This window comes from Galeopterus variegatus, unplaced genomic scaffold, assembly GCF_000696425.1.
Source record: "Galeopterus variegatus unplaced genomic scaffold, G_variegatus-3.0.2 Scaffold3298, whole genome shotgun sequence".
NCBI lineage: Eukaryota > Metazoa > Chordata > Mammalia > Dermoptera > Cynocephalidae > Galeopterus > Galeopterus variegatus.
In genome coordinates, this window is record NW_007729409.1 from 163,702 (window position 1) to 178,252 (window position 14,551).

Here is a 14,551-nt window from a genome sequence, read left to right on the forward strand (position 1 = left end):
GAAGGGCACTTCATTCCTGGGTCAAAATGAGAGACAACAAGCAGATTGCAGAGATAGTTTGCCATCTCCTATTTTTATCTAGGGAAACTCTTCAAATAGAGGAAGATCTACCTTCTGGAATGCTGGCCAGTCATTCGTGTGTTACAGAGGCACTATAGACGACTTGATCATGGCATTTGAAATAGGTAACAGAAGGGCACGTACTGTTGTCCTCAGCAAAATAGTGTCTGCTTCTTGCAAGGGGCATGGAACGCAGTTGGCCCACACCCTCCACTGGGGCCTCCAGTAGAACACCAGCAGAAGGACCCCACAGGTCAGCCCAGATGCCACAAGGCAGAGGGCTCTCCGTAGACTCTGGGTGCGGTAACCAAATACCTCCTAAAGAGTAAATAAAAGATCACTCTGTTTTTCTTTTTTTACATAAACATATTTTGTTTCAAGAAACACAAACTTTAGATGCAGGGATGTCGGTTGGGAGAAATCTGGTTTTAGCTGGTTGTATCGGGTTGACAGCTTGTAGCTGTGAGCTGATGTAATAAAAAACTCCTTTTACTACTCTGGCATTTGGAACTAAAACAGTGGACAGGAGGAGCAAGGAAGGGAGCTCTTATTTGCTTCTTTATATTCATAAGACTCACATCAGATTTTTATAAACTACTTCATGTTTTGAACCAGATTTATTTTCTTTAGATATAAAATATTTTAAAATTTGTGAATATGAATTTATTGGTGGAAAACAATAAAATTATTATAGATATAATCTACACTCATATATCCACCTTTATCGACATTTTGGAAAAACAAAAAAATAAAATAAAATAAATTTCCTATCCATCTGAAAAAAAAAAAAAGTGTTAATCTTTAAATCCCTAGTTCTTTGTGAAGTGCCTGGCACGTTAGAGGCATTTAGTTGATAAATAAATGGATGCATTCATTTATTCTACAAATATATAGAGAGCTCCTATCACAAATCAGGCATTGCTCTTTGTGCTGCGGATACAGTGGTGAATAACACAACTAAGTAAACAAATATAATCCTCACTTCCAGGGCTCTTTATTCATACTCATAAGTAAAATGCAATCATAATCTTATCTTTCTCTCAGAGAATTTGTAGGATTAAGAAGCTGATGTTTATGGAATGACTCAAGATTTTTTGAGGAAAGAATAAAAAAGATAACACAGAGAAGGCCATCCTACAAACCTGAGAAAAAAGATCAAATTTTATTTGATTGCATTGCTCTTTTAGTCTTCTTTTTAATAAGTTTGCCTATGAGGAGAACAATTTAGAATACCTTTCTGATGCCAATAAATGAACTGGGATTATATCAAATGGATGGAGCATTATGCCACAATGCACTGATGACAACACATTTCATATTTTATATTCTGCTGGCAGAGTTTACTCTCAGGGAGTTTTTTAAATCCTACCTGACTTCTTGCTCTTCGTTGGTCAGACCCAATCCAAATGTACGATGGATGTCATGGCAGGAGTTGCTGTCTTCCAGCAACCTAGGATGGGGTCAGGACAGAAATGATACTTCAGTCCATGGAACTCGATAAATCAGTATTCCTCCCCTACGTCTTGGTGTAATGATGAGAAAAAGTCATACTTACCCAACTTTTTGAAACTGCATCTCCAAATTGTTCCAAACATACCTGATTTTCTGCACTTGGATGCATCGCAGCTACAATTACAAAGGTGGTAGAACAAGTGTCATTCACAAGATAAAGCCAATCAAGGGAGGGGAGAATTGGTCAATGCAGGTCCCTATGTGGGTCTCACTTTCTTTGATAAAGAGCTGTCATTCCTAGCCCAAGAGTGTGATATTCAGAACTTTCATCCAATAAACATGTATTCTTTATCTGTAAACATGCTATAACACTGTACTCTTAAAATCACTTACTTTTAATTCTGGCTTTATTACAGCTTGGTTTATGACAGAGTGGTGGTCAGCCACCAGGGGTGCTTCCGGGTTCTTGCTTATAGGAAACCTCAGTGTGGATAAGTAGAGGCAGAGCACCTTCTTCCTCATATATCTTTGAAATTCATCCTAAAAAAAACAATCCAGCCCATGGAATTCTCAAGTGTTATTCAATAAGATGCTCAAACAAGTACCTATCAAGTAAGTGCTAGATCGAGTAGTTCCCGAAGTCTGGGACAAAATTTGCCTTAAACAAGAGCATCAGCATTATCTTGGAACTTACTAGAAATGCAAACTCTCAGCCCCACCCCAGACCTACTGAATCAGAAACTCTGAAAGAGGAACCAACAGTATTTGGCTCAATAAGCCCTTCAGATGATTCTGATTTGCACTAAAATTTGAGAACCACTATGCTAGAGAACAAAGAGAATGATATACTTTGCAGAAAGTTTTATGTCCAGAAAATAGTTTCTAGCTATTTTTAAATGACATCTCGATGTTTAAAATGTCCAATATCCTCCCAAATACACATTTTTTAAAACCTGAATGATCATTCCTGTGTTACGGTCTCTAAAAGTTGTAACACTGACAGCTGCTGTTCATGTAAAGGCTAAGAGCACTGCCGATTACCTGACATGGTAGAAGGGCACTTCATTCCTGGGTCAAAATGAGAGACAACAAGCAGATTGCAGAGATAGTTTGCCATCTCCTATTTTTATCTAGGGAAACTCTTCAAATAGAGGAAGATCTACCTTCTGGAATGCTGGCCAGTCATTCGTGTGTTACAGAGGCACTATAGACGACTTGATCATGGCATTTGAAATAGGTAACAGAAGGGCACGTACTGTTGTCCTCAGCAAAATAGTGTCTGCTTCTTGCAAGGGGCATGGAACGCAGTTGGCCCACACCCTCCACTGGGGCCTCCAGTAGAACACCAGCAGAAGGACCCCACAGGTCAGCCCAGATGCCACAAGGCAGAGGGCTCTCCGTAGACTCTGGGTGCGGTAACCAAATACCTCCTAAAGAGTAAATAAAAGATCACTCTGTTTTTCTTTTTTTACATAAACATATTTTGTTTCAAGAAACACAAACTTTAGATGCAGGGATGTCGGTTGGGAGAAATCTGGTTTTAGCTGGTTGTATCGGGTTGACAGCTTGTAGCTGTGAGCTGATGTAATAAAAAACTCCTTTTACTACTCTGGCATTTGGAACTAAAACAGTGGACAGGAGGAGCAAGGAAGGGAGCTCTTATTTGCTTCTTTATATTCATAAGACTCACATCAGATTTTTATAAACTACTTCATGTTTTGAACCAGATTTATTTTCTTTAGATATAAAATATTTTAAAATTTGTGAATATGAATTTATTGGTGGAAAACAATAAAATTATTATAGATATAATCTACACTCATATATCCACCTTTATCGACATTCAGCTTTGTTTTATAAATAACGTCATTGAGAATGATTGAAAGTATGTATAAATATACTGTTTTCTAAAACAGTGTGGTGATATAAATTAAGGGATTATCTGTGGACATAAAAGGCTTCCAAAAGGCAGCTTCTATTTATTTACTCTGAGAATAACATGCTAAAATATTCGTACTTTTAGTAGGTTAGTTAACATTTGTCATAAACCGAATACAAACTTGAGATATGATTTTAGGGGGAAAAATAGTTCTCAAGATAGATTTCTATATTTAAAGCCAATTTCTAGTTTCCTAATTCTACAATGAAATTTTACAACACTGTTAAATTTTAACAACTAAATTTTTAGTGTATTTTGAAGACCCTGAGGGATGCCAATTATAAATCTTTACTATACTATTAGTTTAGATCCTGTTGTTGTTTTGTTTGATTGTTTGTTTGTTTGGTTGTTGACTCTCAACTCCTGTGTCCAGATTGCAGAGCTGTAATGTCAAGAAAATAGGTTCCTACTGAAATCTTTACTATACTATTAGTTTAGATCCTGTTGTTGTTTTGTTTGATTGTTTGTTTGTTTGTTTGTTGACTCTCAACTCCTGTGTCCAGATCGCAGAGCTGTAATGTCAAGAAAATAGGTTCCTACTGAATTTCTGTAGTACTTTTCATGTTGAAATCTCCTGAATTTTATGCCAGTTTAGATCATGCTATAACAAATTTCTTGGCTTAATTCTTTAGAAAAGTTTTCATCTTCAATATGGTCTTTTTCATTAACTTTTTCGAATAACTCTGTGGTCGATCAAGATTTTAATAAAAGTTGTTGAAAGTAATCCTTAAACATAGTGGAAAGGTGAAAGGCTTAAGAAACCGAAGACTAAGTTTCAGGCACTGCTCTGCTCATCGCCAGCTATGTGATCTTAGGTAAATCATGTCACATCTAGGAAATCCCAAGTTACTCCTCAACAAAACGGTTGGAAATATGTGCCTTACAGGCTAGTTATGCTCAAATGAGATACTGTCTGCTTAAGCACTCCGTAAAGAAATTACGATTTTAAGAGTTCCTTTGCACTGATCCTCAACACTATCACCCACCTGGAAAATTGTTTATTAAGTTTAGTGATGCAGCTAATTTATTCTGAGATTATTCATAAGAAGGTTTAAATGTAACCTAGAAACATACTTTCACCCTGCTTTTACACATATATTCAGTTGGGTCTCCTTTCTTCTTATGTTCCCTCTGATTCTATTAACTTATTTTGGCTTTATTTGTGAATTGTAGTTGTATTAGACCCAAATAAAATGTATGTGCCAGTTCACATTTTGTATCATAAATCCACTGTACATTCTTTTACTAAGAATTATTTAAGAGGGGTCATTGGCAAAACCCAAATGTGTGCAGAATAGAAGCAGAATAATTCAGAATTTTAGTCCAGCTTGTATTGTAGCAGCAATGAGTTCATTCATAAATGAGTTTTTCTTTTTCTGTTTATTTACACGCAGCAATGTCATTGGCAATCGTAATGCTGGTACCCTTTCAGTTCTCTTTTACAAATTTTTTTTTATTAAAGAAGGAACTCAAAATGCTAGCAAGACTACAATGAAATCACTGTAGCTACATACAGCTAATAACCTTGTGAACTGGAATAATGCCTAAAAAAAAACAAGGTGACAAATTGTACCAATACTTATAAAGATGTTTCTACCCTTTGAATTAGTAATTCACAACTTGGAAATATATTCTAATGAAATAATATATAAAAGAGAAAGTGATGTATGTAAGATGTTCCAAGCAGCATTATGTTTAATAGCAAAATTATTGGGAGAACCAAATGAAAGCTAATGGTTCAGTAAGTTGTGAGCCATCAAAATAATGGGCTATGATAGAGCTATTAAAAACAAAATGGGAGAGAACAGAACTGGGGTTACTAGAAGTGGAAAAGGGAAATGGAGAGGGGGAAGGGGGGTCAATGAGAAATTTGTTAATGGGCACAAAGAATGATTATGTATTATAATGATGAATAAGCTAATTATCCTGATTTGCCTATCATATATCATACACAAGTACTGATAGTCAACTGTGTACCCCATAAATATGTTTAATCAATTGTGTCAATTTTTAAAAACTTTAAAAATAACAAAAAAAGAGAAAAAAATTTTTGAAAAGATGTCCATGTAGAAACCTAGGACCCTCTGGATATAATGTTAAATAAGAAAAGAACAAAGAAACAAACAAACAAAAAACAAATAGAATAGATGGAAAATAAATAACAACATTATGAAATTTAACCCAACTACATTAGTAATTACGTTACATTTAAATGGCCTTGATGCTATGATTGAAAGCAAAGTTTGTTAGTCTGAATAATAAAAGACCCACTATATGATGTTTATAAGATATACACATTAAATATAAAGAAGTGGGTATATTAAAAGGGGAAAGAAGGATGAAATATACGAGGTAAACACTAACAAAAGGAAGCTAATACAGCTATATTAATATCAGACAAAATCTATTTCTTTATAAATATTTAAGGAAAGAAATATTATGAGAGAAAAAGGACATTTTATAAGCTAAAAGTTCAATTCAACAGGAAGACATAATTTTAAATTTTTGTGCCCCTAACATCATAGTTTCAAAATTTATAAAGCAAAATTGATAGAATTTAAATCTACTCTCATCATTGCAGATTTTAACACTACTCTTTCACTGATAAAACAAGCAGACAAAAAAATCCAGTAAGAATATAAAACGTTTGAACAACTCCATTAGCTAAATGACCTAATTGACAAATACAAAAAATTACAGCCAACAACTGCAGGAGTCAAATTCTTTTCAAGAATATGCAAAAAATTTACCTAAATTGATCGTATTCTCAGACATAAAGTATGGTGACATTATAATTAAACTAGAAATTAATTACAGAATGATAACATAAAAATCTCCAAATATTTGGAAATTAAGCAACATATTTCTAAACAGATGTAAGTCAAATAAGAAATTACAATGGACATTAGGAAATATTTCGAACTGAATGAAAATGAAAATTGAGGAATCAAAATGTGTGGGATGAAGTTAAGGCAATGCTTAGAGGGAAATTATAGCTTTAGGTGCATATGTTAAAAAAGAAAAAAGTTTAAAATCAATAAAGTAAGCTTCTGACTCAAGAAGTTATCAAAAGAGCAGCAAATTAAACTCAAAAAAGTGTAAGGAAGGAAATTATAAAGATGAGTGCAGAAATGAATAATATATAAAGCAGACATACAACACAAAGCCAAATTGGTACTCTGAAAAGATTAATAAAATTGATAAATTCATAAATAAATCTGAATATTCTTATGGCTATTAAATAGAATTAATGTGTAATTAAAAACCCTCTGCAAAGAAATCATCAAGCCCAGATGACTTATGAATGCTTTCAGATATTTAAGGTGAAGTCATATCATTCTTGTAAAACCTTTTTATAAATAGAGGTGCAAATTTTCCCAACTGATTTTGTGAGTCCAGCATACCCAGATGGCAAAATCTGGTAACTATGTTGCAAAAAAGGAAAATTATACACTAAGATCTTTCATGAACATAGATAAGACAATCCTAAAATGTATTATCTAACTAAATCAGCAATATATTAAAAGTAATACATCATTACCAAATGGTATTTGTCTTAGGAATGCAGTGATTTGAAAATCAATTAATGTATTTTGCCATGCTAATATTCAGAAAGAAAATCAGAAAGTCATGTCAACAGATAGAGAAAAAGACTGATAAAGTTCAATACCAATACTGTCTATGGTTAAAAAACAAATCACAGCAAACTGGGAATAGGTGGGAACATCCTTCACCTAATATAATGCTCAATGATGAAATACTGAATGTATTTCTTCTGAGGTCACAAGCAAAACAAGATTGTCAACAGTCACCACTATTATTCACCAATACGGTAATGGAAGTCTTAACCAGTGCAATGAGGCAAGAGAAAAAAATGAAGTTTGTAGCAATTGGAAAACAAGAAGCAAAACTCTATGTATAGACAATGTGGTTACACACATATCTCAAAAAGTCCAAAAGAAAGTACAAATGGGGCCGGCCCGCGACTCCCTCGGGAGAGTGCGGTGCTGATAACACCAAGGCCATGGGTTCGGATCCCATATAGGGATGGCCGGTTTGCTCACTGGGTGAGTGTGGTGCTGACAACACCAAGTCAAGGGTTAAGATCCCCTTACCGGTCATCATTTAAAAAAAAAAAAAAAGAAAGTACAAATGAATTATAAGAGTTAATAAGGTAATTTATTAAGGTTGTTGGATACTAGGTCAATATAGAAAAACCATTATATTTGTATTTACTAGTAGGAAACAGTTTGAAAATTAATTAAATACCATTTATAGAACCATCATGAAAAAACGTTAATTACCTTGTAATAATTCTAACAAAGTTGGGTAAGACCTCTATACTGAAAACTGTATAATCATTGCCAAGAGAAAGCATATACCTAAGTAAATGGAGAGATATTAAGTTTGGGGTTAGCCATTAGCAATCTTATTTAAAATCTCATCAGACATTTTTTTTCATAATTGACAAGCTGCTTCTAAAATTGGCGTGGAAATGCAAATGACCTAGGATAGTCAAAACAACGTTCAAAAAGCATAAATGTAGAGGACTTACACCACCAGAAGTGAAGACTTACCACAAAGCCACAGTCACTAAGAAAATGAGTTATACACGAGCATAGACAGAACAAGAAAACAAAATAGAGCCCACAATGAGACTCAAACATATGATCATTTCACTTACAAGAAAGAAACCACTGCAATCAATAGGGGAAAGGATGCTTTGCTCTATAAATAGTGCTGGAGCAAAATAAATAGTGCTGGAAAAAATGAGTTTTTCCTCTGATTTATACCATATACAAAAATTCATTCGAGATGGCACATATATATAACTGTGAAAACTGAAACTATAAATTATCTGAAAGAAAACATAGGAGAAATTTTTCATGAACTTCAAGTAGGCAAATATTTCTTAAGTATTTAAGCTTAAAAGCTGTTTATTAAAAGATTCTGGTGAAGATATTAGCTATATATATTTATCTATATATATGAAAAAGGACTCATATTTTGAATATATAAAAACCTACTACAAATCAATTAAAAATAAGTAAATATGCAATAAAAAACTGGGCAAAAGCCTTGAACAGGCACTTTACAAAAGAGGATTTCCAAATGGACTATAACATTCAAGAAGCTACTCAGTATCGTAAGTCATTAAGGAAATGCAAAATAAAACTGCAGTGATTTGTTCCAGCATAGAATGGCCAAGACAATCCTAAAAAGGAGCAAAGTTGGAAGACTTATACAACCATACTTGAGGACTCTCTGAAGTTACACAATGATGCACTGATAAAATATTATAACCACAGGTAGCTGAAACTAAAGACTGAATACCGTATCATATGTTGGTAAAGAAGAGGAGCAATCAGAACTCTCGTAGGCTGTTGATGGAAGTGTGAATTGGTATAAACATTTTGAAAAGCAGTGTTGCTGAAGAAATGACTACTCTATGAGCTAGTTACTCTTGTCTTAGATTTTCACACAGGAGAAATGAATGTATAGGTGTATGTCCTCTGAAAGATTTGTACAAGAATACCCAGATGAACTTTATTCATAAGAGTCCCAAATTTGAAACAATCTAAATAAGGGTCCATCAACAGGAGAAAGATAATAAATTTTGTGTTTTCATGCGATGGAATACTACAAAGTAATAGAAAAAAGGAATGAACCTCTGATGCACACATCAACGTGAATGAATTTCACAGACATCACAGTCAGTAAAAAAGTACCTTGAAGCAATATACAATTATATATATAAGTAGTTCGAAAATAAGCAACACCAGTTGATGATAGGTTACTGAACCACACACTTAAAGATTTGCCCATTATTGGCACCACTGTATTTCTATATATCAGTAAAAAGTAAAGCAAAAAATAAAAGGAAAGAAAAAAAGTGCTTTACCTGGCATTCTTTTAGTCAAATACTCTAAATTGGCTTGCCAGTGTTTGTATGATTAATCAGACTACATGTTTTCACTTTGGCCAATTAATCTCAAGTATAATTTGATTTTTCTAAGTTATTATTCTTCTGATGCAGTCAGAGTCACTTGGATTTCTCCTAAATATTCGTACATCTCCCTATAAAATCCACTAAGAAATGCAGTATAGAGGAGGGAGCCATGAGCAATATTTGTATCGTAAGAGGAAGATAATAGAATCCAGAGGTGTTGTAAATGGAAAGATTGTGAATCGGATGAGAGGATCAGAATCTCAAACCTATTATATGTGGTTCCCTGTAGTAAAGTGAGTTTTGCCACCTATTACCTATGTGGCCTCAGAATTTAACTTCCCTAAGTCTCAGTTTCCATCTTTATATTTAGGGGAATATTAATAGCACAGACCTGGAAGAGCATTTGTGAAGATTAAACAAGAGGTATAGGGTGTTGAGTGAAAAGGAAGCTCAGTCGGTCAGCAGGTGGTTTGTTAATAGGTTCAGTCAAAGGAGGAGAGAGGTGACTATTTCATTTCTGAGTTGCAGTATCCTGGGTCACGGCTGGTAATGGAAACAGGCTGTGTTCCATGAGGCCAGTAACCCAGACCTGCACCTGTTAGTTGAGCTGAATAGCATTGAGGCTGTGCCCATCTCCACATAGACTTGAACTGTTTTTTCTCTAAGCAGTGGAGTTCCTTTATTGTTTCCAACTAGAATTCTGTATTTCAGATAACAGGAGAGGTACCACAGCTTTAATGGTCTTTTCCTAGGCCCAGCATACAGAGGAGGAAACCTGAATTGGGAGTAACAATGAAGTATGCATATGCTTTTTGACAGCGATTGTTGCCTGAAGTCATAATTTACAGCCAGGCTTCTCTCTAGGTCTGAAACCAGAGCCTCTGTACCTACTACATTGCCTTCTAGAAGCTCTCACCTCTGTTTCTTGCTCTATTGCTTACCAGAGCTATGATTTAAACTTGCTGAACCTTAGATTTCTCACGTGAAAAACATGGCTGGTTGTAAAATGCAACAGAAGTCGTTTGGACATAAAAAAAAAAAAAAAAAAAAAAAAAAAAAAAAAAAAAGCTGGGGACATGGCACAAGAAAACCAAGTTCAAATCATACCCCTACCACTTAAACTAGATGTGACTTTAGGCAAACCACTTTACTTCTTCTGGTGCCTCCATTTTCTCCTCCATACATGGGAGTAATAACAATAATTATTTTAGGATTATTTTGAGAAACAAATGAGATAATACATGCAAAGCATTTAGCATAGTTCCTGAAACATTTTGAGCACTCAAAATGTGCTGAGTTAATATTACTCTAGGTAATAAACAATTCAACAAAATTTCAGTAGATTAAAAGTGGCTAATCCTGTGAGACTTGTTGTGAAATGATTTGACCACAGGCAATACACAGAACTAAAAGTTATTTGCCAACACTCTGATTGTATTTCTAAAAGTGATTGATCCAATGGCTTTAATGGGGTTTTTGCTTTTCCCAAAAAGCACAAGTTGTCAGAAAGGAAAAAAGAACACTGCTCATCTTTGTAGTATGTGAAACTGGAGAGAAGCATTTCAGCATAAACACCAGACTGATTCAAAGATTAGCTTGATGTCGTAACTACATATATGAATATGCACACACACACACCCCCCAGTACAATCATTCTTCACTCATCCAGGAGATGAACAATGTAACTGAGTAAGGTAATAGAGCATCCCACTTCTGACACTTACATAATATGACCTTGTATATGGTACTTAACGGGGCCTTAATTTCCTCAGTTGTAAAATGGGTATCTGAGTGGCTAACTCATAGGAACTAAATGAGAACATACATGAAGTCCTAGCACATAAAAGGCATTTTTAAAATGATTTTTCTTTGTTTATTTTCTTTATAGTTAGCTCTTATACTTGCCATTGGATAGAACTAAGATTGGCCAAATTCCATCAAAAAAAGAGAATTACAAGGTGTAGCTTTATGCAAACATGATTTCTTCCCCAAATGTGCTTTTGGTGGGGTCCTCTTAGTCTTGTGGAACCATCTCCTGAGGTGTCTTTCTGCCTTTGTTCCTGAATATTCATTGTATCCAAATCAGTAGCATTATGCAAAACTGGACTTGGAAGGCCAGCCCGTGGCTCACTTGGGAAAGCATAGTGCTGACAGCACCAAGTCAAAGGTTAAGATCCCCTTATGGTCATCTTTATTAAAACACAAACAAACGGGCCGGCCTGTGGCTCACTCGGTAGAGTGCAGTGCTGATAACACCAAGGCCACGGTTTCGGATCCTATATAGGGATGGCCGGTTTGCTCACTGGCTGAGCATGGTGCTGACAACACCAAGCCAAGGGTTGAGATCCCCTTACTGGTCATCCTTTAAAAAAAACAAAAACAAAAACAAAAACAAAAAAAACTAGACTTGGGAACAGAATTTTTAGTTTCATAAATTCTTCTATTCACTGTTTACCTGTTAGCCATCTACAACCATTTAAAATACTTGTCGAGTACCCCTACCATGGTCAGGCACAGTAGTGTGTCATTCAAATCCTTTGGGAAGGGTATTTTACATTACAGTTCATAACACTTTCACTTACTCAAACCAAGATTCTTATGGCACAAAGTTACAAATTTATTTACTCAACCGAGACATGGCATAAATAAATCTCACTGAAATGTCAGTTTTTTTTATGCTTGCTGTAATATGTTAGGCTTTCCATAGACAAAACTGTTCCCATAGCCTTAGAGCAAGTTAGTTTTTCTGTGTAGCCCTCAAACTTTTATTCACTTGAATCATGGCCAAGGACATTATATCTCTGTGTCCTTTTGCAAGGCTAGAATTTATCATGATATATATATATGTGTGTGTGTGTGTATATATACATATATATATATATATTTTTTTAAAGCAACAATCACAGCACCAAGTTTCCATTCATTATTAACAATCCACCCTTTGCTGTCTTTATCTGGACATGCCAAATGGTGCTCCTTTACATGTCAGATGGGAGCACACTGTTAAAAACCTGCTCTCTCATCTCTGCCTCTGCCAATGCTTTAGGTTTCTTCTCTTTAAAGTTAGGATAATATTGTCCCTGCTTACTGGATCAAGTGAAGTATGCATAAAGCAAATGTACTTCAGAGGGCCTGGTTTTCCAAAGCCTTGCAGTTTCAAATATTGACCTTGCAAAGGACAGGAAATTTTCCCCAGGCTATATAGTCTCTGTTGTAAGATAAAGAATTGTAACACAGCAAGGTTGCTGGCTCAAGACAGGTTACTGATTGGTATGTAAAGATACTGGGAAATTGCTGTAAGAAGAAAATGTTTGCTAAAATCAATCTTTTGTTGCAAATTGCATTATAGAATGTCACCTTACTGAATGTTACCAGCTTCTATTGTTAAACTGTACTTAGCAAAAACCCCACCCATGTTCTCTTCCTGTAAGTTCCTGGTCTGGAGAATAAATGCAGAAAGAGAACCCCAATTCATGGTTAATTTCCCAAATGGAAGGAATTCCTCTATCTTGAGGGTTTGGGGAGATTAACCCCTTCTGGGGGCTTCTCACTGCTCAGAAAAGAAGGGCTTTGTGTAATCTTTGGCAGCTCTGTCACCCAGGGGAAAAGGGGTGACAAATCTGTTGGAGGCAAAGCAACAATCTACATCACAGTGACAACTAAAATTCAGCCATAATCAAATAAAGCACTTCAATTGGTTTTTCATGCATAGCCACAAAGCCCAAGTCACTGGTGCCCTCACCCTGCATTTTAATAAAAACCTAAAACAAAAATCAATAGTGAGGCTTGTCAATTCTCCTCCTACAATCCAGCATCTTGCCAATTCTCCTTCTACAATCCAGCCTGGAGAAATTTTTGAATTTTGATTCTGTCACCTATACTGTTATCTCTTTCTCATAACTAAATGTCAGTGGAAGATTGATAAGCTTGCCTTCACCCAGGCTGTTAATATAAATGTTGATCATAGGCAGGAAAGAGCCAATAGGACTGGTTTTCAATTTCAATTTTCACTTTTTATGAGTATATGACATTGTGTAAAATAGTCTAGGTGTTCGAAATTCCTGATTTTTCTTACTAACTTTTCACATACTATTTGTTTTTATAAAGATAGACTTCAAACAATCAAGTTTTATTAAAGGGAAATATGTTCAAATCCAATTCTCCTAATAGATGTATTCCTGCATTTTTTAAATTGCATATCATATCTCCAGACTCCTTGCATGTAAATGAACCCCTTATTTTTCACAGCACTTTCCAAATCTTGTATGTGACTCTCACAAGACTTGTGAGTCAGGAAGGTAAGTGATATCATTCTTAGGTGATTAGCAAGGTCCAAAAAGGTTAGCAGCAGAGCCTGGATTGGAGCCCAGATATGCTGTGTCAGGGTCCAGGTCTCCTCAGCTGTTTGGCAGAAGAAAATTAATGAAGTGAGATGCTCTCCTATCAATTCTGTGCCCTACACACCAACCAGCCATTTTGCCTCTTAGAGCTGCTTCCATTTGTAATTTTGACATTTAGCCGGTGGGTGTCTGTACAGAAGGGGAGCACAGATGCAACGGTTATGCTTTGCACCTGATATGAATAAAGCAGCACTTGTGGCTCTGGTAGGGGCAGAATCAAGACCATCATCAGAAGTCGATGTGGCAAGTAAATTCTGAGACAGAGGCTGATACGCACATAGTGTGCCTCCAGCTGTGTCTGGCCAAGAAGAAATATAGTGATTTATTTCCTCCCAGAAGGATAATAATGACAAAACAATACCTATCATTCATTGAGAACACCCCACCCCAGCCTTTCCTATGGAGGTTCCATGGAACAGCAATCAGGAGGGAATCTGTGCATGCCTACACACACACACACACACACACACACACACACACACACACACACACACACACACACGTGCATGCATGAAGGAGTCCATGGATCCATGAGTGGGGGCAATATAACACACTGTAATGCCCCCTTTGAGGTTCATAAAGAACTAATATATTCGAGACTCTGAGAAGCCTTGCCCTTACCTGCCTGTTCCACCTAGAATTTCCCAAACCTAATTCATAGTGAGAAAAGCTATGGTCTCTTATTCAATCCTCACCACAATCTCAAATGATAGCTACTACTGTCCCCATTTTACAAGTGACTCAGAGAGG

The 14,551-nt window shown here is 35.7% G+C and overlaps 1 protein-coding gene across 1 annotated transcript in view; it reads right to left on the minus strand.

Moving 5' to 3' along the window:
* ATP13A5 (ATPase type 13A5) overlaps window positions 1-14,551 on the minus strand; it is a 111,481-nt gene that overhangs the window by 95,809 nt on the left and 1,121 nt on the right. The window contains exons 3-6 of the mRNA XM_008584525.1: window positions 2,769-2,942; window positions 1,906-2,052; window positions 1,616-1,686; window positions 1,430-1,510 (exon numbers count right to left, since the gene is read on the minus strand). Of these exons, the coding sequence (XP_008582747.1) occupies window positions 1,430-1,510; window positions 1,616-1,686; window positions 1,906-2,052; window positions 2,769-2,942 (473 nt within the window). The remainder of the gene's footprint in view (window positions 1-1,429; window positions 1,511-1,615; window positions 1,687-1,905; window positions 2,053-2,768; window positions 2,943-14,551) is intronic.